Source organism: Ochlerotatus camptorhynchus, unplaced genomic scaffold, assembly GCF_037179485.1.
Source record: "Ochlerotatus camptorhynchus isolate MF236.1 unplaced genomic scaffold, CSIRO-AGI_Acam_v1.1 ptg000196l, whole genome shotgun sequence".
Taxonomy (NCBI): Eukaryota; Metazoa; Arthropoda; class Insecta; order Diptera; family Culicidae; genus Ochlerotatus; species Ochlerotatus camptorhynchus.
Window position 1 is genome coordinate 2608245 of NW_027040686.1, and position 25132 is coordinate 2633376.

Sequence of the window (25132 nt, forward strand, 5' to 3'; positions counted from 1 at the left end):
TCAAGTATGGGTCGAACTAAAGAGAAATATAGTGCCTATATTGAAATCTCGTGCAATCTTCGAAATAAATCCCAGTTGACGATTCGCCTTAGAGATGATCGAGGAATAGTGAAGATTGAAGGTCAACGTTGGGTCCAAAAGAACACCAAGATCAGTCATACGTTCTACTCTGCGAAGCGTTGCATTGTCAATGCAGTAGTCGTAAAGGATTGAAATCTTAGAGCGGTGAAACTTCATCACTGCACACTTTGGAACGCTGATGATGAGCTTATTGCGACGGCACCAATCCACAAACAAATCTAGCAGAGCTTGAAGATAATGACAATGCTCAACCGAGTAAACTGTGACGTATAGTTTAAGATCATCTGCAAAAACAAGCTTGCATTTAACTCCCAACAAAGCTCCTACATCGTTGAAGACACAAGATCCTAGTCGTACTCGAAGAGTTCGTTCAGTCAAGTAGGAATGTAACCCCGACCCAAGTTGCTCAGACGCTCCTTGCATAACAAAGCCTTCTGGTCGATTTTGTCGAATGCGGCTTTCAGATCAGTATATATGACGTCGACTTGTGCCTTATCCTCTGTGGTGCCCTCAGGGATATTTTAGGATGCTCGTGGTCGGAATAATCCGGGGATTCATCAACACAACTGTACACTTGTTTTTACTCTGTCTCTTTATTGCTCTTTTCTCTACTCTCGCACTTACCATAGTCAATGTCATGTGGGTTGACCTGTTTCTCCTCTTCGGTAAGGTAGTAGTGTTTCAGTCGGCCGTTGTCGTGGCACCACGGCACCACATCTGGTTTTCTCTAGGAGATGGGAAATCTAATCAGCGATGACGAAGTCCTTGAACTTTGATGGGAGTTTTACTTCTCGACGCGTTCTAGAATTTTCAGAAGTTATTAGTGATTTTGCCGGAGGTTCGGCAATGATTGGTGAAGGTCCAGAAACATCCAGTTCTTGGTGGCCAGATTCACTATCGGGCAATTCGTCGTCTGGCAACCTTTTTCCATCCATTACACGCTTGAGGTGAGCAACGTTGCGCTGGTACACCTTGTTCGTTTTCTTGTCGCTGATCGTGACTCTAGCTCCTTCCTTGATTACAACAGTATACTCATCAGTGCCAAATGTTGTGGTCAGTTTATTTCCGGGTAGTAAATTCTTCATTAGCACTGTGTCCCCCGCCTATATTTCAGAACATTTAGCATGACGTCTTTGGTTCTCCTTCTCTTTTCCTATTTGCTTTGAAATTTGATCTCTATCCGTTACTTCGTTGGTCGGTGCAGCTGATTCGATATCGTGTAGTGATGGAATCTTTGAACGTATTGTTCTACCAAAGCACAATTCCGTTGGGGTCTTTCCAGCTACGGAATGAGGTGATGTATAATACATCATCATGTAATCCATTAAATCAGTCTTCCAGCTTCACCCTAGTGCGTGACTAATCTGAAGCCGTTTCAACAACGAACGGTTCTGGCGTTCTACAAGACCGTTCTCTTGTGGCCAGTATGGTGTAGAATGGTTCAGTGAAATTCCATGCTCTTTACAGTAAATTTCGAATTTTGCGCTAACAAACTGACGGGCATTGTCCAAAGTGATCGTAATTGGAAAACCAAGTCGAGTGAAGATCTTATGCAATCGTGATATGGTTTCATCAGCCGTTATTTGCCGCATTATTTCCACTTCCTTATATCGACTATAATAATCGACTATAACCATCAGGTTTTCACCCGTAGGAAGTGGTCCCATGAAATCTAGAGCGACGTCAACCCATGGTCGTGAAGGTATTTTTCTGCGTTGCATCGGCTCTGGTTTGTTTGGCATACCAACAAGTCTGCATCCTTCACATGAGGCTACAAGCTTTTCGGCTTCACGGTCCATAGCAGGCCACCAAACGCGATCTCTTAGACGACGCTTCATCACCGTCTCCCCTGGATGACCTTCGTGTGCTAGGGTAAGCATTCTGTTTCGAAGAGATTTCGGAATTACCAATTTCGTACCTCGAACCAATAGATCACCGACAAAACCCAGTTCGTCTCGAAAAACTTCATACGGTTTAGCTTCTGGTCTTCCCCACTGTCCAATGGGTGCACATTCGTGTACTATGGCAAGTTCAGCATCTTCTCTGGACGCCGTTTCCAATTCACATGTGTCAATAGCTGCTGACTCCATTATACCAAGAACTAGAAACTGACTATCATCATCAAAATCATCATCCTTTCCATTTTCAGAAAGCCGTGAAAAGGAATCTGCTATGTTGTGGCAACCTTTACGATACTTGACATCGAATGTGAAGCCTTGCAACCGCAAAACCCATCTTTCGATTCTTGCGCATGGTCGTGATGTGGGCGCAAAGATGGTTTCAAGCGGCTTGTGGTCCGTCTCCAATTCGAATTTTCTGCCGAGTAAGTATGTTGAAAATCGTTCGACCGCCCAGACGAGTGCCAGTGCCTCCTTCTCCGTCTGGCAGTATCTGCGCTCTGTCAGACTTAGACTCTTGCTCGCATAGCAGATTATACGGCGATCATTATCATGATGCATGCTTCCAAACTGGACCAACACCGCTCCAAGACCAACCGGTGATGCGTCGGCTATTACTCGTGTTCGTAGCGAGTTGTCGAAATATTGGAGCGTTGTTGCTTTTGATACTTCCTCCATCGCGATGCATGTACTGGTGAAATCCAAAAGGCTAGTAGCTACCGATCTACCGGGAATAAATCCATGCTGGTCAGTTGAAATGTAGTCAAGATGATCTCAAACAGTTTGGACGCTGCCGAAAGACTGGTGATACCTCGATAGTTCTTAATATCCCGTTTATTGCCAGCTTTAAAAAAGAGGAAACATACACGACTGTTTCCAAAATGTTGGGAATTTTCATTGCTCAAAGGATGCATTAAATATGGCTACTAAAGATTCTACTAAGGCAGCTGAGCAACGGCAGAACACCACTGCCAGAATTCCATCTGGACCAGGAGAAAGTGAGGTTTTCAGTCTCCTTGCAGCCCGAGTTACTTCGAATGTGCTAAGTTCCACTAATTCATTCGGCGTATCAGAGGTAGCAGATTCACGTCACTTGTCATATTTTTATCGGTAAGAGAAGTGGACTCTTTCCCATCGAGTAGCATGTTGGACGGTATACTCGAATCTTTCCTTTTGCTGTTGACAAGGCTCCAAAAAATTCGGTGGTTTCGCCGCAAATTCCACTAGACTCTGGCACGTTTGAAGTCACGCTTCGTATCAGCTGTTCTGTGACGACGTAGTTTTCTCTGGACTGCGTTATGCTCACGCTTCAGCACTCTAAGCTGAGGAGTACTCCAAGCTGGGGAAATTGGTCGTCTTTTGAGAGGAACATTTGAATCCAACCAATATTGAATAATGCTACAGAAACGCACAGTCAGCTCATCAACACCAATGCATTCAAACACATCGGCCCAGTCTTGATCAAAAAGATACTGCAGTAATGAGACATAATCAATTTTCTTGAAGTCTAGAAGCCCTGCTCTATCATCCACGTTGCAAGCTGGGTGAGATGGCCAGTCAAGTGGAGCAGGTAGCAACATAATTAAGGAAGGATGGTGAGCATCAATAGGTAAAAGCGGCACAGCGGATTCGTTGATATCGAAATCATTTTCACCGTTGCAAAATACCAAATCCAGCGAGTGGCCCTTCACCATGGATGAATTAAACTTTGCCCTGAGAAACGCCAAAGGCAACTCCTCCGGACCGGATGAGGTTGGATACCCGATGCTGTGGAACCTCCCACCCACGCACCAAGGAACCCTTCTCGAGCTTCTCAACCAGGCATGGACGGGTCGTCGGCTGCCTGACTCCTGGAAGCATAGCCTTATCGTTCCCATCCCGAAAAACCTCGGTCCAGCACTATTACCGAAGGATTTCCGGCCGATCTCCTTGACCAGCTGTTGCAGCAAAATAATGGAGCGTCTAGTCAACCGGAGATTAGTGAGATTCCTTGAGGGAAACAACCTACTAGACCACCGACAGCATGCTTTCCGTCCGGGGCACGGAACTGGTACATACTCTAACAGCCTTAGCCAGATAGTACATGAGGCACTCCGATAGGACGAGCACGTCGAGGTGGCTTCCCTGGATCTGGCCAAAGCTTACAACAGAGCCTGGACACCCCAAGTACTACAGCAGCTAGCCAGATGGGGCTTCGCAGGAAATATCCTCTACTTTTTAAAGAATTTCCTGCAAAACAGAACCTTCCAGGTGACCGTCGGGAACCACTGCTCCAGCACCAGACGGTAAGAGATTGGGGTTCCCCAGGGTTCCGTAATTGCAGTGACCATCTTACTGGTGGCAATGAACGGAATCTTTATGGGACTCCCCAAGGAGATTTACATTCTTGTCTATGCGGACGACATTTTGCTACTGATCATAGGGAAGACCCTGAAGGCCATGACGATAAAGCTCCAAGCTGCGGTCTCCGTTGTTGGCCGATGGGTCGCTAGGACCAGCTTTGAGATATCTGCTGAAAAGAGCTCAATCTCCCACGTCTGCCGCCTTGGCCACCAACCACTTCCGACACCAATCAAAATTAACAGCCACAAGATCCCTAGAAAGAAGACCATATCCATCCTCGGGGTCACGATTGACCGGAACTTTTGGTTCGGCACCCACCTTAATGATGTCAGGAATAACAGCGCCGGTGGTGTAGTGGTAAGCGTGATTGCCTCTCACCCCAGAAGGCCTGGGTTCAATCCCAGTCGGCGCCGCCGGGATGTTCTGAGGCATAACATCTCTGATCACGCCTTCCTTCGGATGGGAAGTAAAGCCGTTGGTCCCCGGTTCATGAGTTGATGGGTCGATAGGTAGGGTCCAGGTGTGGGAGCTGCCTTCCTGGCACGTCGGTAGCATTGGTGCTCAGCACGGAAAACAAGATCGACGGAAAAAACAAACCAAAGGAAAAAAAAAATGATGTCAGGATTAATTGTCGAACACGATTGAACATCCTCCGCTCCCTCTCCGGGCAGCATAAAACGAGCAAAAGGGCCATCGTACTCAATACCGCCAGAGCCATTGTTCATAGCCGACTGACCTACGGAATTGAGCTCCTCTGTGCGTCCAGCGATTCGGTCGTCACCCCACTAGCACCGATATATAACCAGGCAACACGAATTGCGGCTGGACTTCTGCCCTCAACACCAGCCGATACCGCCTGTATTGAAATCGGAGTGCTCCCTTTCCGATATTACATTGCGGAAACAATCTGTACCAGAGCCGTGGGCCTCGACGAAAAATTAAGCGGAGACGGAGAATTCTATCTCCTCACAGAAGGGAAACGAATCCTCCAGGAAATCGCTCACCAGGAGCTCCCCCCAGTGGCCCAGCTCCACTGGAACGGAGCCAGAGAGTGGGATTCTTCCCCCATCCGAGTGGACAAATCCATGGCCAAGCAGTTCCGAGCAGGAGACAACTCTACGGCAATGAGATCCTGCCTCACCGAATTATTACAAACACGGTACCACAATTATGAACTCCGTTTCACCGACGGCTCCAAGGCAGGAGGCAGGGTCTGCTTTGGAGTAACTGATGGACAGACCTCACAGTTCTGGAGACTCAATGCTTGGTCTTCTCGGCCAAGACTGCAGCCCTCCATTACGCAGCTTCCCTACCATCCTCCTCTCCGCTATGTGTACTAACCGACTCTGCTAGCGCCCTTGCGGCACTGGAATCCGCCACCGCCCGCCACCCCTGGATTCAGGCCATACAAAACCACACCTTCCCTGGCACCACTTTCATGTGGATACCGGGACACTGCGGAATTGCCGGAAACACAGAAGCAGACCACCTCGCAGCCATTGGAAGAAATGGCCGACTCGCCAACACTTCGGTCCCCAGACAGGACCTGAAAATTTGGATCAAGTCAACCCTCAGGACGGCATGGGACCGCGAAAGGTTCGCCAGGAGAGACCTCTTCATCCAGATGACCAAAGGGGTAACCCTTCCCTGGACGGATGTCCCAAGGTTTAACGACCAGAGATTCCTGTCCCGGTTAAGAACCGGCCACACCCGCATCACCCACAACATGGGGAGCAGAATCTTCCGCCAAAGATGCGACACCTGCAGAATAATAATGACGGTCGAGCACATTCTAATAAACGGTCCTTGTTTCCACGGACCACGAGAACTTTACGGGATCCTGGGTAACATCCGAGACGCCCTTCAGAACGACCCGGTAGCAGAGGCACAACTGATATGTTTCGCGAAGAAGGCCGGAATCTACAAGAGGGATTAACCCATATATATTATTACAGTAGGCCCGGTATTCCCTGCCGGTAGCGGGTGCCAGGTCTCTCCTGGCAGCTGCTACCGGTGGTGCTCTGCTGGGGTCCTCAAAACAAAAAAGAAAACACAAAAGATGACAGCAACATAGGACAGTAAGGCAAAATAAGTTCCCCTCTGGAACCGCAACCACCATTCAACTCCGCAAAAGAAAAACTCTGTACCTTCTCTTCCTTTGGGATACCCCCTTCTGGGGTGTCCGGAGACGAACCAGCCCAGGGCTGAAAGTCTTCTTAATAAAGATATAAAAAAAAATCAATTACATACTCTTCCATTTCTATGAATCCGGAACATACTTACATTACCAATCAGGCTAAGGCCTTGTTGTTCTCTGCTGTCCGAAGCAGTCGTCTCCACTCTACTCAATCCATGGCCACACTTCGCCAGCTTCGTATTCTGCAAAGGGTCCGCAGATTACCTTCTACTTGGTCGATCCACCTTTCCCCTCTTCTTCTTGTTCCTGTTGGTTCGCTTTCTAGAACCATTTTCACTGGGTCGTCGTGCGGCATTCTTACGACGTGCCCAGACCACCGTAGTCGCCCAATTTTTGCAATGTGGACGATGGATGGTTCTCCCAGCAGCTGGTGCAATTCGTGGTTCATTCGCCTCCTCCACGTTCCGTCATCCATCTGCACTCCACCGTAGATGGTACGCAACACCTTCCATTCGAAAACACCAAGGGTGCGTTGGTCCTCCACGAGCATAGTCCAGGTCTCGTGGCCGTAAAGGACCACCGGTCTAATCAGCGTCTTGTAGACAGTCAACTTCGTGTGGCGGCGAATTTTATTCGACTGGAGCGTCCTCCGGAGTCCAAAGTAGGCATGATTCCCTGCCATAATGCGTCTTTGAATTTCTCTGCTGGTATCATTTTCGGCGGTCACCAGTGAGCCGAAATACACGAACTCTTCGACCACCTCGATTTCGTCACCGTCGATCTCAACACGGGGTGGGAGGCTTACATTGTCTTCCCTAGAACCTCTTCTGTATTTTGTCTTTGATGCGTTGATGGCAAGTCCAATCCGCCTAGCTTCAGCCTTCAGTCTGATGTACGTTTCCGCCATCGTCTCAAAGTTCCGTACCATGATGTCAATGTCATCGGCGAAGCCAAGAAGCTGGATGGACTTCCTGAAGATCGAGCCACTCGTGTCTATCCCAGCTCTTCTGATCACACCTTCTAACGCGATGTTGAACAGCAGACACGAAAGTCCATCACCCTGCCGTAACCCCCTTCGAGATTCAAAGGGACTCGAGAGTGTCCCCGATACTCGAACAACGCACATCACTCGATCCATCGTCGCCTTGACCAATCGCGTCAGTTTCTCCGGAAATCCGAACTCGTGCATACTCTGCCATAGCTGATCTCGATCGATTGTGTCGTATGCGGATTTGAAATCGATGAACAAATGACGTGTGAGCACGTTGTATTCGCGGCATTTCTGCAGAACCTGCCGAATCGCGAAAATTAGGTCCGTGGTAGCGCGGGCACCCATGAATCCCGCCTGGTATTGCCCCACGAACTCTCTTGCATATGGTGACAGGCGGCGGCATAGAATTTGGGAGAGTACCTTGTAGGCGGCGCTCAGCAGTGTGATCGCGCGGTAGTTGCAGCAATCTAACTTGTCGCCCTTTTTGTAGATTGGGCATACGACACCTTCCATCCACTGCTGCGGTAATATCTCCTCCTCCCAAATCTTGGCAATTACCCAGTGCAGCGCTCTAGCCAGTGCTTCACCACCGTATTTTAATAGCTCACTTGGTAGTTGATCTACACCAGTTGCTTTGTTGTTCTTCAGCCGGCCGATCTCCTCCTCAACTTCTTGAAGATCAGGGATTGGTAGCCTGTCGTCTTCTGCGCGTGCTCCAAGGTCTGTTGCCGTGCCACCTTCATTTTCTGCTGCTTCACCGTTGAGGTGCTCGTCATAGTACTGCTTCCACCTCTCAATCACCTCAAACTCGTTCGTGAGAAGGTTACCGTCCAAGTCCTTGCACATATCGGCTTGCGGAACTTAGCCTTTGCGCGAACTATTTAACTTCTCGTAGAACTTCCGTGTGTCGTTTACGCGGTACAGATTTTCCATCGCCTCGCGATCTCGGTCTTCCATGCTGACGCTTCTTCCTTTGGAAAACCGAGTTTTGTCTGTTCCGCGCTTGTCTGTATCGCTCCACATTCAATCTCGTGCGGTGTTGCAGCATTCTCGCCCGTGCTGCATTCTTCTCCTCTACTAACAGCTTGCATTCGCCGTCAAACCAGTCATTTCTTCGGTCCGGGATTGCAGTACCTAGTGCCGCTGCAGCAGTACTACCTATGGCGGAACGGATGTCCCTCCAGCCATCTTCAAGAGAAGCTGCGCCAAGCTGCTCTTCCGTGGGTAGTGCAACTTCCAGCTTCTGCGCGTAGTCCTTGGCAACTCCAGCGTCCCGCAGTTGCTCAATGTTGGGTCGCGGCGTTCGACTTCGACGGGTGTTATGCACCGTCGAGAGTTTTGAGCGCATGCATACTGCAACTAGGTAGTGGTCCGACTCTATGTTCGCACTGCGGTACGTGCGGACGTTGATAATGTCGGAGAAGAATTTCCCGTCGATTAGAACGTGATAGATTTGGTTTTCTGTGTGTTGGTCAGGTGATCTCCAGGTGGATTTTTGGATATCCTTACGGGGGGGGGGGAAAGGTACTTCGAACTACCATACCCCGGGTGGCTGCAAAGTTCACGCATCGTTGGCCATTGTCGTTCGATACGGCATGCAGGCTGTTTGGCCCGATTGCCGGTCTATACATTCCTTCCCGTCCTACCTGAGCGTTCATGTCGCCGATGACGATTTTGCGTCCCGTTGCGAACAGCCGTCGTACACCTGCTCCAGCTGCGCATAGAACGCTTCTTTCTCGTCGTCGGGTCTCCCTTCGTGTGGGCAGTGCACGTTTATGATACAGTAGTTGAAGAAACGGCCCTTAATCCTCAACATACACATCCTCGCGTTGATCGGCTGCCAACCAATCACGCGTTGGCGCATCTTACCCAGCACTACAAAGCCGCTTCTCAGCTCGTTGGTGATGCCACAGCTCTGGTAGAAAGTAGCCGCTCGATGCCCGCTTTTCCATACCTTTTGTCCCGTCCAGCAAAGTTCCTGCAGTGCTCAGACTTCGAAATTGCGTGGTTGAAGTTCGTCACATATTAACCTATCGCAACCCGGGAAGCCGAGCGAATTGCAGTTCCATGTTCCGAGTTTCCAATCGTAGTCCTTATTTCGTCGCGTAGGTCTGTGCCGATTGTTCCGATCCGTATTTCTTTCTTCGGTATTTGCAACTTTGTTTTTTTTTCCAGGGCGCCTTGTTGGGCCTGCCCCAACCCAACCCAACCTGTTTAGAGTCCCACGCTGGCACTAGGACGGTGATCAGTCGCTCCTAACATGGAGAACAGACGCCGTTTTGAGCCGCACCTCCATGGTGAACAGACGCTCGGGTTTGGTGAAGCATTTCCTCTATCACCGTACTATGGTTACCGCGCCAGTGTTCGCGTCGCACCTCTTCACTTTGCTATTGCCGAACTGGCAACATTGCCCAGGCTACGCCACCCAGCTGTGTCCATGTTTCAGCTGGTAGTCTTTTGTTATCATATGACTCGAGGAGGCGTGAAGTAGGAACTTGTGAGGACCAAGGCTAGGTATTCCGCACCTTCAACTCACCATTTTGTAGCCCATTTGTAGGCTCATTTTCGTGTGGCTGGCTATTAGAGTATATCTGAAATATAATGATATCTAAAAATTAATGCAAGCGTTCAATCTTTAAGATCATTTTTAAAAGTGATAGTTATTTCGAATCACTCTGCATAGCTCATATCAATAAAAAATGTCTACAAATGTCAGACTACTGGCAGGAATAATGCTGGGGAGTAAACATTGATTTCAATCTAAATAAGAATACCAGAAGCATGACTGTCGATATTCCAGGCCACGCCCATCTTTATCATAACTAGGGATAGGGAAGGAGATGTTGATGTAGCACTTATCGACACCCTCATAAGTGCTACGGAGTTGGAGGCTTGGGTAGTGTATTCGGTTAGGATTCGCATCAAGTTGGCGATGCAACCAAAAGTATATATTGTTCATGTGTTGCCCATTTATTCTCTCCATACCCGACTATCGAAAGAAAATATTCATTTTGTTTAGTGATCATTAGACCTGTTCATTTTAAACGAAATGTTCGGAATGTAACGGGTCAACCGTGATTACTGTTCGTCATGTTAATTTGAACTTCTGTGCAAATTTTCAGCAAAATCGGTGATGATTTAGAGGTGCTTCAAGTTAATTTTATGTTTTTAAGGTAATTTACGGCTTACAATATTTGTATCTTGAGACTGAAACAACGAAAACTGCTGTAACAACTTTCATAGCAAAGTTTAATGTGTTATGTATCAACTTTGTAACCAAAAGTTGACTATTCGAAGTGATTTTATTGAAGTTTGACTTAGTTTCATGCTCGAAGATATCTTAAAAAGTGAAGAATTTTAAAGTATTTGTTCTACGAATTTTCCACCCATATGATATAAAAATGTGTAGTGTACGGCATAATGTTCCTCATATTGTTCTAGAAGTTTCGTTCCAACATAGTTTTCGTGTATATTTCATAGATTGAGAGATAAAAATCAGAAAAGAGGCCGTTTTAGCTGAAATTCACAAGACAACAGAACCAATAAAAGTCAATTAGATTGACAGAACATAGTTGCATTGCTTTTCAATGACGACCGATGACTGTTTCATTGATATATGATTTTTTCATAAATATGAATCCTCAGTAGACGTGTTTTTTTTATTAAAGGCAAGTGTCACTCGAGCCATTCAAATGTTCGTTATTTTATAAATTGCTGTTATGGTTCGAGTGACACTTGCCTTTGATAAAAAAAAACACGTCTACTGAGGATTCATATTTATGAAAAAATCATATATCAATGAAACAGTCATCGGTCGTCATTGAAAAGCAATGCAACTATGTTCTGTCAATCTAATTGACTTTTATTGGTTCTGTTGTCTTGTGAATTTTAGCTAAAACGGCCTCTTTTCTGATTTTTATCTCTCAATCTATGAAATATACACGAAAACTATGTTGGAACGAAACTTCTAGAACAATATGAGGAACATTATACCGTACACTACACATTTTTATATCATATGGGTGGAAAATTCGTAGAACAAATACTTTAAAATTCTTCACTTTTTAAGATATCTTCGAGCATGAAACTAAGTGAAAATTCAATAAAATCACTTCGAATAGTCAACCTTTGGTTACAAAGTTGATACATGACACATTAAACTTTGCTATGAAAGTTGTTACAGCAGTTTTCGTTATTTCAGTCTCGAGATACAAATATTGTAAGCCGTAAATTACCTTAAAAACATAAAATTAACTTGAAGCACCTCTAAATCAACACCGATTTTGCTGAAAATTTGCACAAAAGTTCAAATTAACATGACGAGCAGTAATCACGGTTGACCCGTTACATTCCGAACATTTCTTTTAAAATGAACAGGTCTAGTGATCATGCATTTTTAGAGTCATGATGGAGAGATTGGGATTAAACCCATGATTTTCTGCTCAGTAAGCAAAAACGATCCCTCCAGGGTCATCGAGCTTCTCAGAACCATAACGTTTCGCGACTAAACGCGACTACGTTTTCGCTTGGTATGTAACGAACTTAAATAAGCGAAACATTTTTCGAGCTAAAACCGGAAGTAATATAAACCGAAATTCCACTATATTCGTTACTGTACTTGTACTTTATATGGTTAATAATGACGCCGGCAATGTCCATACGGTCATTGGGAAAGAGAAGCTTTGTTGGTTTCCGAAGCGTTGTTACTATGGATTGATTTTGGAATGTAATGCGATTTTTGTAAGCGTACCTCTAACCTACACTGAGGCAAAAGAACGTAAGAATTCCATAATAACCACTTATGAATTTTAGCCACAAGAAATCGGTATGAATTTCATTGATTTGCCTTATGAAAAATAATATCGACAAAAAAATAGTAAAACTGAGCAGACTGGAACGGAACCATGGACGTTGAGATTACGAGTCTGAACCACTCGTCTGTCAACGCTTGGGAAAATGGAATGACTAATGAATGGTAGAAGAGCTACCTCATGTAAGAAGAACATTTTTCATAACTCGTGCTTATGAAATTCATATGTGTCGTTCATAATTCGAGCCTTATGCAATTCTTAAGTCTATTTGCCTCAGTGCATGAATACTGTAATGGAAAAGGGTCTGGAATTGAATCCATGATCCTTGGCCCATCTGACAACCGTAGGAAAATCGCTTTTCAATGGGTCTTGAAGAATTCGAGTAATTGGTTAATGATAGGAGTTTCTCTCGTTTCGTTGACTTAAGATTGCCTGATCAGAATCAACTACCAGCTGCTGATAACATCTCATTCATCTTAGTTGGTTATGTTTGCGTATTGCCCCAAGTATCACTACAGCCTTTCTTATCACCACCCAGAGTGCCGATGTTTTGACTACCAACCGCATTCGTCGCATTCAGTTTAATCATTCATCAATCAATCATTTCAATTTAGAACCACAATGTTACTGATTGGTATCAAAGTAATACGAAACAACCATACAAATTGATAATTACGAATACAAGCCTGCCATTAACTGGGTGTAGCAATAACAATCAACTTGCGCACCAAAATTATACGAGAATTTTTGGACGCCCATCCAGATAAGTATGCGCTCATATGAGCAAAATTGTGCTGCAAATATACAACATAAGAAATGATCTGTTTGAAAATATTCCAAACTCAAAAACAAACGTTTGAAAAAAATCTGCTTTCAAATAGGGGAAATGGCTCTAATGTTGGCCTGTGGATCTAAGATTGGGTCCATCGCTAAAAATCTGCTATTCATCAATTTAATCTAGATGAACGCGTCATTGTGACGGTACTAAAGCGACCAAAAACGCTATTGAAAATTTAGTCGATTGCTGAATTTAAGTATGGGCCCAAATAAGGGGCATTTAGGCCGACATTACATCCATTTCCTCTATGCCTTAAAAATTCATGAGCGCATTAGATATACAATTTGATGCCCCCAACATTAACTCAAATTTCCGATAGCTTCAGGACAGTCCCAAAAATGTCGGGAAATTTACTTCATTGAAGATCTGATTAGGTCGTTAATTTTTGCTATTTACAAAGCATTTTGCATGCAATTTCTTGGTATTATTCTTTGGTATTTAACCTTTTATTTAGGTACTCATAAGTTATTTTCTCCCGCTCGGGTTGCAGCCGCTTCGACGTTTAATTCAGATAGAACCTATTAAATAACGTTGGAAAAGTATTATGACAACAACTTACAATGTTGCTTGATAACTGTCAGATTATCATCAGCGCGTGTCTGTAATTGACCTTTCTCCGTATGCTGATGCGTCTTATGCGTCTTAGGGAGCCCTTCCTTTGAAGGAGCTTTTAAAATATATATATAAAGTAGAAATCTGCATGTTTTAAAATTAAACCCACTTCAACCGCCGATCTGAGCACAGTTCCAACTCTCAAAATGTGGACAGCAGTCTTGTTTACACTTATTGCAACGGCTTGGGCTCAGTCAGACTCAGAATCACGTCCGATCACTTTCCAAACGGCTCCTCAATGTGACTGCAGTGCCATCCAAACCAAACTGGATCAGCAGGACCAGCGGTAAGTCAATCGATTGGATTAATTCCCTTATCAGAACAATGAATAATCTTCCCTTATTCAGTGTTTTATTCATGTTCAATCTGCTGCAGAATGGCCACTCTAAGGCGCTGGATAAGCTGGATCATCGGTAAGTCGATCGACCGGATTTATAACCTTCTGGAATAACATCTAAAAATCATTCCTTTTGCAGTGTTACACAAATGTTAGATCAGCTGCAGAATGCTCACGCTACTGAGCTAAATCAGCTGAAGCTTAGGTAAGTCAATCGATAGGACTCATTGTGTCATCAGAACAAATAAGAATCAGCCATCTTTCAGTATCTCGGAAATGTTCGATCTACAGCAGAGCAAAACAGAATCCATCCATAATGACTACTTTACGAAGATGGATAAGGTGGAACATCGGTAAGCAACAATCGATTGGACTTATTCTGTCGTCAGTACAACTAAGAACCATCAATATTTCAGAGTTTTACGAATGGTCTCTCATCACCAGAAGGAAACGGAATCCATTTTTTCGGGGCTGATGCAAATCATTGAGAATGATGACGGCAAAGACCTAGTCCAGGATAATTTGACAGAACAATCAGTCAGTCAGGCAGTTTCGGATAGACATTTGTCAGTCGTGAACAATGTGAAAGTTCAGTACGTAGACACTCCATTCGGATCGAATTGGATTGTTATTTTACAGCGTACCAATGGTTCGGTGTGTTTCGCTCGACCTTGGAAAGAATATCGCAATGGGTTCGGAACGGTGGGAAGGGAATACTGGTTCGGGTTGGAGAATATGCATCAACTGACCAAGGATACACCGTACGAGCTTGTAGTTGAAATGACAGCCTTGAATAGTGACGAAAAACGCTACGCTAGGTACGATCGGTTTGAGATTGGATCTGAAGACCAACAATATCCACTCGTGAAATTGGGATTACACAGTGGATCGGCTGGAGATGGATTATCCCATCACAGATTTGTGAGCTTTTCAACATACGACAGTGGGGCGTACAGCAAGACTTCAAACAGCTATGGCTGTGGGGGATGGTGGTTTGATGGTTCTTTTGATTCGTAAGTTGTATATCCAGGTTCATAAATATAAGTCAGAACCACCTAACACATTTATTTTTTCCCAGGTATCTCACGGGTGAATGGGGCGCCACATCATGGTCGGGAATATGGTGGGGAAAGTTCAAGACGGGAGAAAGCTGGACTAGTTTGAAGACCGTTCGAATGATGATTCGAGCTATTTGAACGGTTGCTATTTTTATTATGATTTTGTAATTTCATCCAAATAAATAATTAATTGTATTTGAATCGTCGTTTAATTTTAAGTCACAGACAAACAGATATAACTCTTAGAATAAATTCTTCAAAAAACATCGTTAAGTGTATTTTTCAGGCACACTAGCACTCTATCATGTACATTCCCAGCACGGTTTTCCAACCGGAGTATCTCCCGTTCATGCAAGTTTTTGCTTTTTCCTAGTTCTGTCAACGCGTCAGCTGTGTTGAATAAAAACAAAACAGATAGAAGTCAGTGATGTCGGTTCTACGAAATTTTCCGTAGATCTATAGAATTGATTGAATTTTGCAGAAATACAAATCCGTTGGAGAAATTCTCAGAAGCTCAGTCCTTTTGAAGGATTTGTTTTGATTGTTTAGTGTGATTTTTCTTTTGCTGGAAACAAGTTTTTAAACGTGGTAATGCATCACTAATGAATGCCCTTTCTAACACCGCTCATCACTTTAATGTGTACATAGCAAAACATATGTATTCTGTATTCGTCAGATTAGTATGTTAGTAGTCGATTTTGTCGGCCCCTCCGTGCATCAGACTTTTATCATTAAATAATTTCATAAAATCTCAATTTTAAATCATTCTCATGCATCTACAAGACAGGTGTTAAAAGTATTCTTTGGTGCAATAAGACCAATGTAAAAGCGAATGAATATCGTAGAACATTAGAAAAGTTTTTCAAAAAGGGGGCTGACAAAATCGGGTCATTACTGTATATGTCTTCAGTGGGATGCCTTGGTCCCCTTATCGTTCTTAAGAGCTGACATCTGCTAAATTGACGTTAAAAAGAACTGGCATCACTGATGCCATCAAAATGTAGTGGCTTGCTTAACGTTTCAGTGGCGCCACCATGACAAATGCAAGCACATTCCAAACTAAAATCTAATTTGCGAAGAATATGATGGTGAGAGTTATGTCTATTTGTCTGTGTTCAAGGGTTGCGGGATGTAGGCTATATCGGTAAAAGTTCACTTGACGTTAAAGTCTGCTTTAATTGGATTGAATGAATTGCAGTATCTCGAGGCCGATTCCCAATTGATAACTTGACATTTTATATATTCTGTAGAAATATCAGCACACATTCACGAGAAACATAAAGGCCGTAAAGGGCGTGGAAAGAACAGATATGGGGTGGTGTCCAAGACACGACCACATTGTTGACGTAGGACTACGATAATATTTTGTCCGATTCGCTGGTTCGTCATATCGAATATTGTTTAAAAATTTGAACGACAATCCATTCATATTAACGGGATTCATTTTTAAGTTGAACTTCTAGTTACCCTAACAATGTTCCATATAGCTTTACCAAATTTCATGAGCTAAATGACATAAAGAGAGAGAAAGAGAAGGATTAGTAATTTCAATTTAATTCCATTTCCTTAGTTGCTTATCCTTGACAGATACGCGTATTTCGTCTACAATGTGCAGACTTCTTCAGTGTCTTGTACTAATACTCGGCTGAAGAAAAACATCACATTTACCGAATATTTATTAACACCGATACATTTTTACTTAGAAATTAGGTAAACTTAAATTTAATTTCCTGTTGGAACAGGTACTCCACTGCTTACTCGTTGATGTGACATAGGTAGTAACTTGAAAATCCATATGTGTCCGTTTCCTTGACCCCTGTTGAGTAAAGTTGAATTCCGTTGTTTGTTGATCTCGAGGCTCTCTGCAAAATCCAGTTTCCATGGTGTAGATACGGCTCGTAAAATCGTGATGTCCTCCGTCGATAGTTGGTGGTCCTCCAGCATCTGAAGACCAGACGATGGACCTCAGAGTTCCTCATTCGTTGAGAACTGTTGAGGATCATCCTCAAAATCTTGTTTTGAACTCTTTGTAATTTGAGATGATGGGAATTTGCAATTCTCTCCCAGATTGGCATACCGTATTCTATTACAGAATTATAGACAGCAAGTTTGCTTTTCCGGGACAGAGCGGATATCCTGTTGATGAGTGGATATAAGGATCTCATCAGGATGTTACATTTGGTTTTTGTTTTGTCAATGTGTTCCCTAAAAAGCAGCTTGCTGTCGAGTGTGAGACCAAGGTACATTACTTCTTTTGACCATTCCATCACTGTGCCGTTCAAGTTGACGTTATTGTTCTCAGACGGAACAAGTCTGGGTGATTTGGAATGAGGAAAGATGATGACTTGGGTCATTGCTGCGTTGATACGGATCTTCCAGCTGCTGAAATATTCTGACACGACATTTAGGCCTCTCTGAAGTTTGGTGATCAGAGCTCCGATGACCCTACCCTTAAAGATGATGGATGTGTCATCTGCAAACAGAGACAATGATCCACCATCAGAGAACCGGCATATCGGAGGTGAACAGGTTAAACAAGATGGGGCCAAGGATGCTTCCCTGTGGGACACCCGCACCGATGTGGAAAGCATCCGATGTGATGCCATTGATAGAGACTCTGAATTGTCCTGTCCGAGATGTATTTTTTAATTATCTTCACTAGGAAGATTGGAAAACCGTATCGCTGCAATTTGTAGACCAGGCCATCATGCCAAACATTGTCGAACGCCTTTTCATCGTGCCATGGCAGATGTTTTAGATACATACTTGTTCCGTCTGAAAAATTTTGTTACTCGAGCGAGCTGGTGAACAGTCGAGCGTCCTTTACGGAAGCAAAACTGCTCCTCGAGCAATAAGTTGTTTTCCTAGGCAGATACCAGGAGCCGATGGTAGACTGCTCTTCCGAACAGCTTGGATAGCCCCGAGAGAAGACTGATGGGTCGGTAGTTTGAAGGAGACGATGGCTCTTTCCCAGGTTTCCAAATGGGGATGACTTTAGCTGACTTCCAGCACGAGGGGAAGTAGCCAAGTCTGAGGCACTGATTAAAAATTAGTACCAGATGGTTGAAAAATCTGGACCTTAGGTGTTTGAGTTCCAGGATCAGAATTTGGTCAAAATCTGGGGCCTTCATATTTTTAGATGATTTAGTATAGGCCAATAGTTTGTCAGCCGTAGCCTTGGATTCCACAGGAAAGTTGTTGGAAATTCGATGGAGGTTGGTTGCATTTACAGCAACTGTAGTATCGAATGGACTTGGCATGTTCAGCCCGAGATTATGAGAACTGACGAAGTGTGGACCTATAGCATCAGCCTTCTCTTCAGGGGTTATCAGATGGGCAACTGAATAACTGGGTTGATTCAACGGCACAAGTGGTGGAATGGGTCTTGGCTTATTTTGAGGATTTTGGTTAGCTTCCCGAAGCGCTTAGAACAATCTGGGAGAGAGCTCATCTTGTTACTGAAGTCCACATTTCTGAGGTCCACCATCCAGTCTTGGATAATTTTTGTTAGACGGTTGCAATGGGTCTTCAAGACTGGCAGTCCAGTGCGTTGGTACCGCCTACGCATGGTGCTACGGAGTCTGATAAGGTTTTTAGTGGGAATATTAAGGTTCAGAGTATTGCTCACCTGTCTAGATACTTTTATTTATATATTTATTTATTTATTTATTTATTTATTTATTTATTTACTTGTCTTTATATAATAAAAACGCACAGACAGAATTATTAATGTCTAGTTAAAGAACTAATCCTATTTTTAAACATGGTTTTCGAAATATTAAAATCATAATCTTCGCGCGATTCGTTGAAACAACGGCAGTAAACATCCAGTGGATTGTTTTGACCGTAGACTGTACGATACTGAGGATTACGGAGAAGGTCATTTTGTTGCGTCTGCCTAGCCGGTGCATTGAACTGGATTTTCCCTAGAAGTTCAGCACAATCTACATTGTTGTCCAGAATGTCGAATATGAACAGCCGTTGTAGAAGAATCCTTCTATCAGCCAATGTTGAAAGACATTGAGATCGTTCCATAGTAAAGACAAGAGATCGTTCCATAGTAACAGTCGTAGAGCGTAGCGGACAAAGTTACGTTGAATCTTTTCAATGCGAAAGCAAAACGTGACGTGATACGGTGCCCATACTAGAACGCCATATTCCAGTATGCTACGCACTAGCGAACAATACAATGTTTTTAGACAGTATACATCCTCAAATTGCTGCGTGTTGCACTTGATGAACCCTAGTATCGCATATGCTTTGGCGGTGGTTGTTGCAATGTGCTCGGTGAATTTCAGCTTACTGTCCAGTATTAATCCAAGATCCTTGATTGATGACACACGGTTGACACTTAAAGCGTTCATCTTATAATCGAAAATGGCAGTTGTCCTAGAACGAGATGATGTTAAATTTACGAATATTCACTTCCATTCCGTTTAATGAGCAGCATTCAAGAAGCGAGTCGATATTCATCTGAAGAGCGCAACAATCGACCATGGAGGTTATCAAGCGGAAGAATTTCAGGTCATCAGCGAACATGTACTTCGGTGATCTGATGAGTCCGCACAGATCGTTAACAAACAGCACGAAAAGTAATGGTCCCAAATGACTTCCTTGGGGAGCCCCGGAAGTAATTGAGAACGTTTCAGATGAGGTTCCACCGAGGCGTACAAAAACCCAACCCTCAGACAAGTACGATTCAATCGATTGAGTAAGCCACTGAGGGAATCCCATGCGTTTGAGTTTTTCCACTGCCAGTGCATGCGGCACTTTGTCGAATGCTTTAGAAAAGTCGACATAAACTGCATCGACCAGTTGTCGCTTTTCAAGGCTGTCCACAAGAGAAGAAACGTAGCACATCAGGTTGGTTGTTGTTGACCGCTTCCTGACAAATCCATGCTGACTCTCTGATATCACATGGTGAACGTTACGATACAAAGAATCATAGAAACCAGCTTAGCAAAAACATCTTGCCGAGATAAGTTGTAGACGGTCACGTTCAAGTCGTAGTGCGGCAAATTGCTCAAGTACGATTCAGTCAAAGGTGGTCGGTTATTACTTTGCACACTTCGAAAGAACGCCGAGAACAGATTTGCAGATTCTGATGGAGATTCAGCTGCCTCACCTTGGTAACGAAGATGTCGAGGCATTCCGTTGGATCGCTTACGGGTCTTCACATATTGCCAGAATTGTTGGGGGTCCTGTTTCAAACTTGCTTCAGTACGATGAATGTAGCAGCGAAAGCATTGTGCATGTAAAGAGTTATATTTGCTCTCTAAGTCAGGCAGCTCAGCCTTATGATGTTCATTCCTAGACCGAAAGTAACGCTTCCTTGCCCTGCGTAGACGATTTCGCAGCCGTTGCAGTTCATTGTTCCACCATGGTTGTTTCTTCCTGTGGGTGTCGATCCATTGTTTTAGAGGCACAACCTCACTGATGATTCCATAAAGCTTGTCGTAGAATATCGATACCGCTTCGTCGACACTGCAACCAATTAGAAGATTCACCCATCCGACGTCCGAAATCATTGAGCTCAAAACGGCAAAATCACATCGCTTGAAGTCAAAATCTAACGGATCAGTTGCTCGGGAAATTTCACATTCGCTTGTAGTTTTAATTACAAGCACCACTGGTTTATGATGTCAACACGCAGTAGTGGTGACGGGGGCTCCACAAGCTCGAGTACATTGATATCAGTAGAGAAAACCAAATCTAGTATCCTTCCATTCGCATTACCATAATGATTCAACTGATGCAGACCATTAGCGATGAACGATTCAACCACAGTGAACTCCTGCTCAGAAGACTTGCACGTGTTGTTACCTGGCTCGGGATATCGCCTCCTCCAAGGAACGCAGGCATCGGTCAACGTCTTCGGGGACGTCCGGATGTACTTCGTAGTCGACGACGGTGTCGACACAGTGCTGGAACCGATCCCATTCACAAGGCCACAGGTTGCGAGATGTTGTGTTCCATGTTGCTGACAAAGATGTCGATGGTCGCATGGACGCCAGACCGACTCAGCGGGGTGGGAGTATCCGGGGCCAAGATGGTATATTGCAAGTCTTCATTCAGGATGGTGCCGTTTCGATTGCTCCGACCGTTGCCCCAAGCTTGGTGTTTTGCGTTCAGGTCGCCAGCGATGATGAAGTTCCCGCACCTCCGGGTGAGTTTGATGATGTCTTTCCGGAGGGCCACTGACGACCCGTCCCTGATGTTGGTATGCTTGGGGCAGTAGGCCGCGATGATGGTGATTGGGCCAAGTGTTGTGCTCACCGCCACTCCGATGGCTGCAATTATTTTCAGCTGGAAGTTTGGTAGCAGCCGGCAACTGATGTTCCGTCTTGCAGCGATGGCCACTCCGCCATCTCCAGAGCAGGTGCGATCACGTCTAATGAGCCGGAAGTCGGGAAGGAATACGTTCAGTTCCGACTTCAAGTGCGTCTCGGTGATGATAGCAATGTCGACCTCCTTGGTGTTGAGGAAATCAAGTAGCTCTCTGTGCTTGTTCGTCAGTGAGCAAGCGTTCCAATTTGCTATTTTTATAGCTTCACGGTCCATACTTGGTGACGAGAGATAAGGCAGCATGAAGCTGCGCAGGATGACAATCACCTCTGCAACCAGCGTTAATAGTTCCTCCGATGTAAACCTGAGACCACACGGGCATACGATAGTCCAGGCGCCGAGGCAGAAACTTGATTTGGCAGGGCCGCTGCAGCAGTGAGGCGATGCTGAGCTGAGGGGTTGGCTCGTTGATTGTTGAGGGGTAGCGGTGGGAGATTTGGGACCAGGTGACGAGGCTGGATTGCCGGGTATTTTTCATCCGTGATGGCTGGTAGTGTACGTTTGTTTCGATGCCAGCCTGGCTCTGGTTGCAAGTAGCCACCTTCTTCCTGATTTTGATGTATTCCGTTGGCTTGGGGCAGTCCTGAGGAAGTGGCACGGTGAGTACCGCCGCAATTCACGCACTTCGGCTTGGTGTCATCAGCTTGGGCACAGGTCACCGTCGAGTGCCATGGCCGAAGGAGAGGCACCTTGTGCATTGGGTTACATCACGGTGTTGTGGTTTGTAGGATTCCCAGTAGATAATGACCTGAAACTGGTCACGTATGTTGCTCTTCAGCGCTTCAAGGGTGGTGGGGCCCTTCGTGAAGTGGACCAGAAACAGTTGGTCACGATTGTTAGGATTGGGCATAGGCCGTCGATTAATTGGGTGGACTGCCTCTGGTTTCAATCCAAGCCTCACCAGTTCATCTTTCACGGCAGCCGCTTCGTGCGACGGCAGTCCCCGTAAAACAACCTTCAATGGTTTCCCCGAAGGCAAATCGTGGGTGTTAAAATTCTACCGTACTGTTCTTCAGTAGGTCACCGACAGACTTGTACTGCTGTAGACTGGAGCACACGATCTTTGCTCCTATGCTACATATCTTGAATTGCGAGAACAATTTGAGTTTTGCCAGCTCATCCCTAAGCTTGGCGACGTCCTTCATCGGGGTAAACAGCGGGGGAATCCGCTCCTTTTTGGCAATTTCAGTGATGTCACCACCGCCATTTTCAACTTCGAGCACCGATAATTGGTTGCTCTGTAGCAGCCGATTTGCTGCGTCATTCGAAGCAGCGCTGGCATTCGTTTGGGCCTTCGTACTAGGGCTCTCCGATGCAGGAGCAGTAGAACGCTTGCGTACGATCCCAAGTAACATTGCAAGTTTTATGGATGTTTTAAAGCATGCTACATGTCTAAATCATGGTACACAGAACCCATATATAACCGTAATTGTTACTTGGGATGCTTTGTTTAGTGGCAAGTGCAATTAGACTGCGCTAAATGCGCCTGTTGATGACGGCACTTCCATGACGCGAACGTAACAATAAAATTAATTAGAAGAAACTCGATAGCGGAGCGAACGAACCAACGAACTATACTGCTAGACGGTCTAGCAACCAATGTTGATAACAGTCAAACGATGACTGCAGTTAAACTTTTAGTTTAAATGATCTTTATTTCAGTTCATTTTGGATGATTACCATATACATTTTTCTAAGTGATTTAATTGCTTTCTTCATCTTTAGGTATGGGCAAAATTCAAAATTTGTTTTACAGAATTAGTCCTAGACTTAGTACACGGTCGACCACCTTGATGGGATTGGTTCGTTTTGTTTTTAGAATTTGAAGAGAAACTACTTAATACTACTATTTACAGCATAAAACTAACCTACTCTACTATATACACTTAACCTACTATGTACAAATTGCTTATTAAAGCATGTACAGAAAGATTGCATTTTTGGATAAATTTGGTTGTCATATCCTCAATTTTGGAATCTACTTTGATGGAGGTCTGCTATTCTTGTGTCGAATGGACGATCTAGGATCATCCTCAACACTCTATTCTGTGCAACCTGGATTTTGTTCCTGTGGGTCTGAGCGCACGATTCCCACACCGGGGTGGCATAGAAGATCGCGGGAGCTATGATCTGTTTGTAGACAGCCAGTTTGTTTTGCCTCGAGAGGCGGGATCTGCGGCAAATGAGCGGATACAAACACCTAACCAAGGCGGAGCACTTAACTAGGGTTTTCTCTATGTGCGAGCGGAACAGGAGCTTCTCATCGAACAACATCCCGAGATAAGTAACATCAGTGGACCACTCGACCCTTGTACCATCCATTATTACGGTACAGGAGGGAGACGGTTTAAGTTTTGGTGATTGTCTGTGAAGGAACATGATCGCTTGGGTTTTCGAGGCGTTGATTTTGATTTTCCACGTGGTGGCATAATCAGTAAAGGTGTCAAGGCATCGTTTGAGCTTGTTCGTAATTTCACGAGGCATCCTACCCTTGACGGCTATCGCGGTGTCATCTGCGAACAGGAAGAACACGCAACCGTCTCCTACAGGAGGGATGTCCGACGTGTAGATGCTGTAAAGCAGTGAATAGAGACCATGCTGGGAATGGTCGAATAATAGGCGGCCGTTCTGGTTCTGCTGGTAGTTTTGCCAGGCCTCGTGCCAGGCGTTCAGGTCCCCTCCGATTACGAAGCGGGCATTGGTGCGGGTTATGATGGCAAGGTCGTTCTTGAACTGATGTGCTGTACCATTGCTAACGGTACATTGCCGGGGGCAGTAGGCGGCGATGAACCGGACGTTTCCGGTCGATGTTTCCACCTCTACGCCGACGGCCCCGATGATGGAAGTGCGGTAGTGGGGTAGGGTGCAGTACTTGATGCCTTTCTTGATGATGACCGCGACACCGCCCCCCCTGGAGCTGGTGCGATCAAGCCGGACAATGCTGTGGTCGGGCAGCCAGAGGCTGTCACCGGTCTTGAGGTGGGTCTCGGTGAGAAGGCTCACGTCGATGTCGTGCTTGCGGAGGAAGTCTGCAAGCTCTATGTTTTTCGCCCCTACGGAGCGCGCGTTCCAGTTGGCGATCTTTATGGCTTCACGGTCCATAATTAGCGACGAAGGAGATGATAGCTTGGAGCTGTTGTGTTCTTGTAGCGCAGGTGCGCTTGATGATGATGGCCTGGGCCAGCAGTGTGACGATCTCATCCGTTGACAGCGGAGAATCGTCGGATGCTTCGCCGGTTGTACCGGCCAATCCCGAAGCAGGGGGATCCGTCGATGGGCCGGAGGCTTGACCGGGTACTGCAGCGGCAGCCGACTGGGCAGCAGCCAACTGTTGGTTGAGTGGGAGCGGCGCCAACACTGGAATTGGCCGTGGCTGGACCGGTGATAACGGAGGAAAGTTCTGCGCGTTGTTTTCCGGGACCTTCTTGCGACCGGGTTGGTTGTTGGATGAGGCCTTCTCCCGGATCTCGGCGTATTCGGCCCGCTTCGGACAGGCCTTACTCGTGGCCTTGTGGGCGGCACCGCAGTTGGCGCATGTGGGAGCAGCTTCCTCGATGCTGTCGCAGTCGTTGATCTTGTGGTTTTTGCCGCATTTGATGCAGCGGCTGGCCATGCGGCAGTTCGAGCACTGAGTGACGCCACGGTGGGTCGGCTTATACCGCTCCCACTTCACTACGATGT

At 45.4% G+C, this 25132-nt stretch overlaps 2 protein-coding genes across 6 annotated transcripts in view; both read left to right on the forward strand.

Annotated features, from left to right (window-relative positions):
* The window catches only part of Rbp6 (RNA-binding protein 6), a 1960266-nt gene that overhangs the window by 675294 nt on the left and 1259840 nt on the right, over window positions 1-25132 (forward strand). The window lies entirely within an intron of this gene.
* Window positions 13799-15279, forward strand: LOC135702656 (angiopoietin-4-like). The gene is made up of 6 exons (XM_065223688.1): window positions 13799-13997; window positions 14059-14124; window positions 14188-14253; window positions 14315-14401; window positions 14465-15061; window positions 15127-15279. Exons 1-6 carry the CDS (start codon window positions 13858-13860, stop codon window positions 15242-15244), a joined length of 1074 nt encoding a protein of 357 aa, XP_065079760.1. The 5' UTR covers window positions 13799-13857; the 3' UTR covers window positions 15245-15279.

Coding starts and splice junctions, on each gene's coding strand:
- LOC135702656 (XM_065223688.1), top strand. CDS start 13,858: ATGTGGACAGCAGTCTTGTTTACACTTATTGCAACGGCTTGGGCTCAG. Junction 14,125..14,187: donor CTGGATAAGCTGGATCATCG/GTAAGTCGATCG, acceptor TTCCTTTTGCAG/TGTTACACAAATGTTAGATC. Junction 14,254..14,314: donor CTAAATCAGCTGAAGCTTAG/GTAAGTCAATCG, acceptor GCCATCTTTCAG/TATCTCGGAAATGTTCGATC.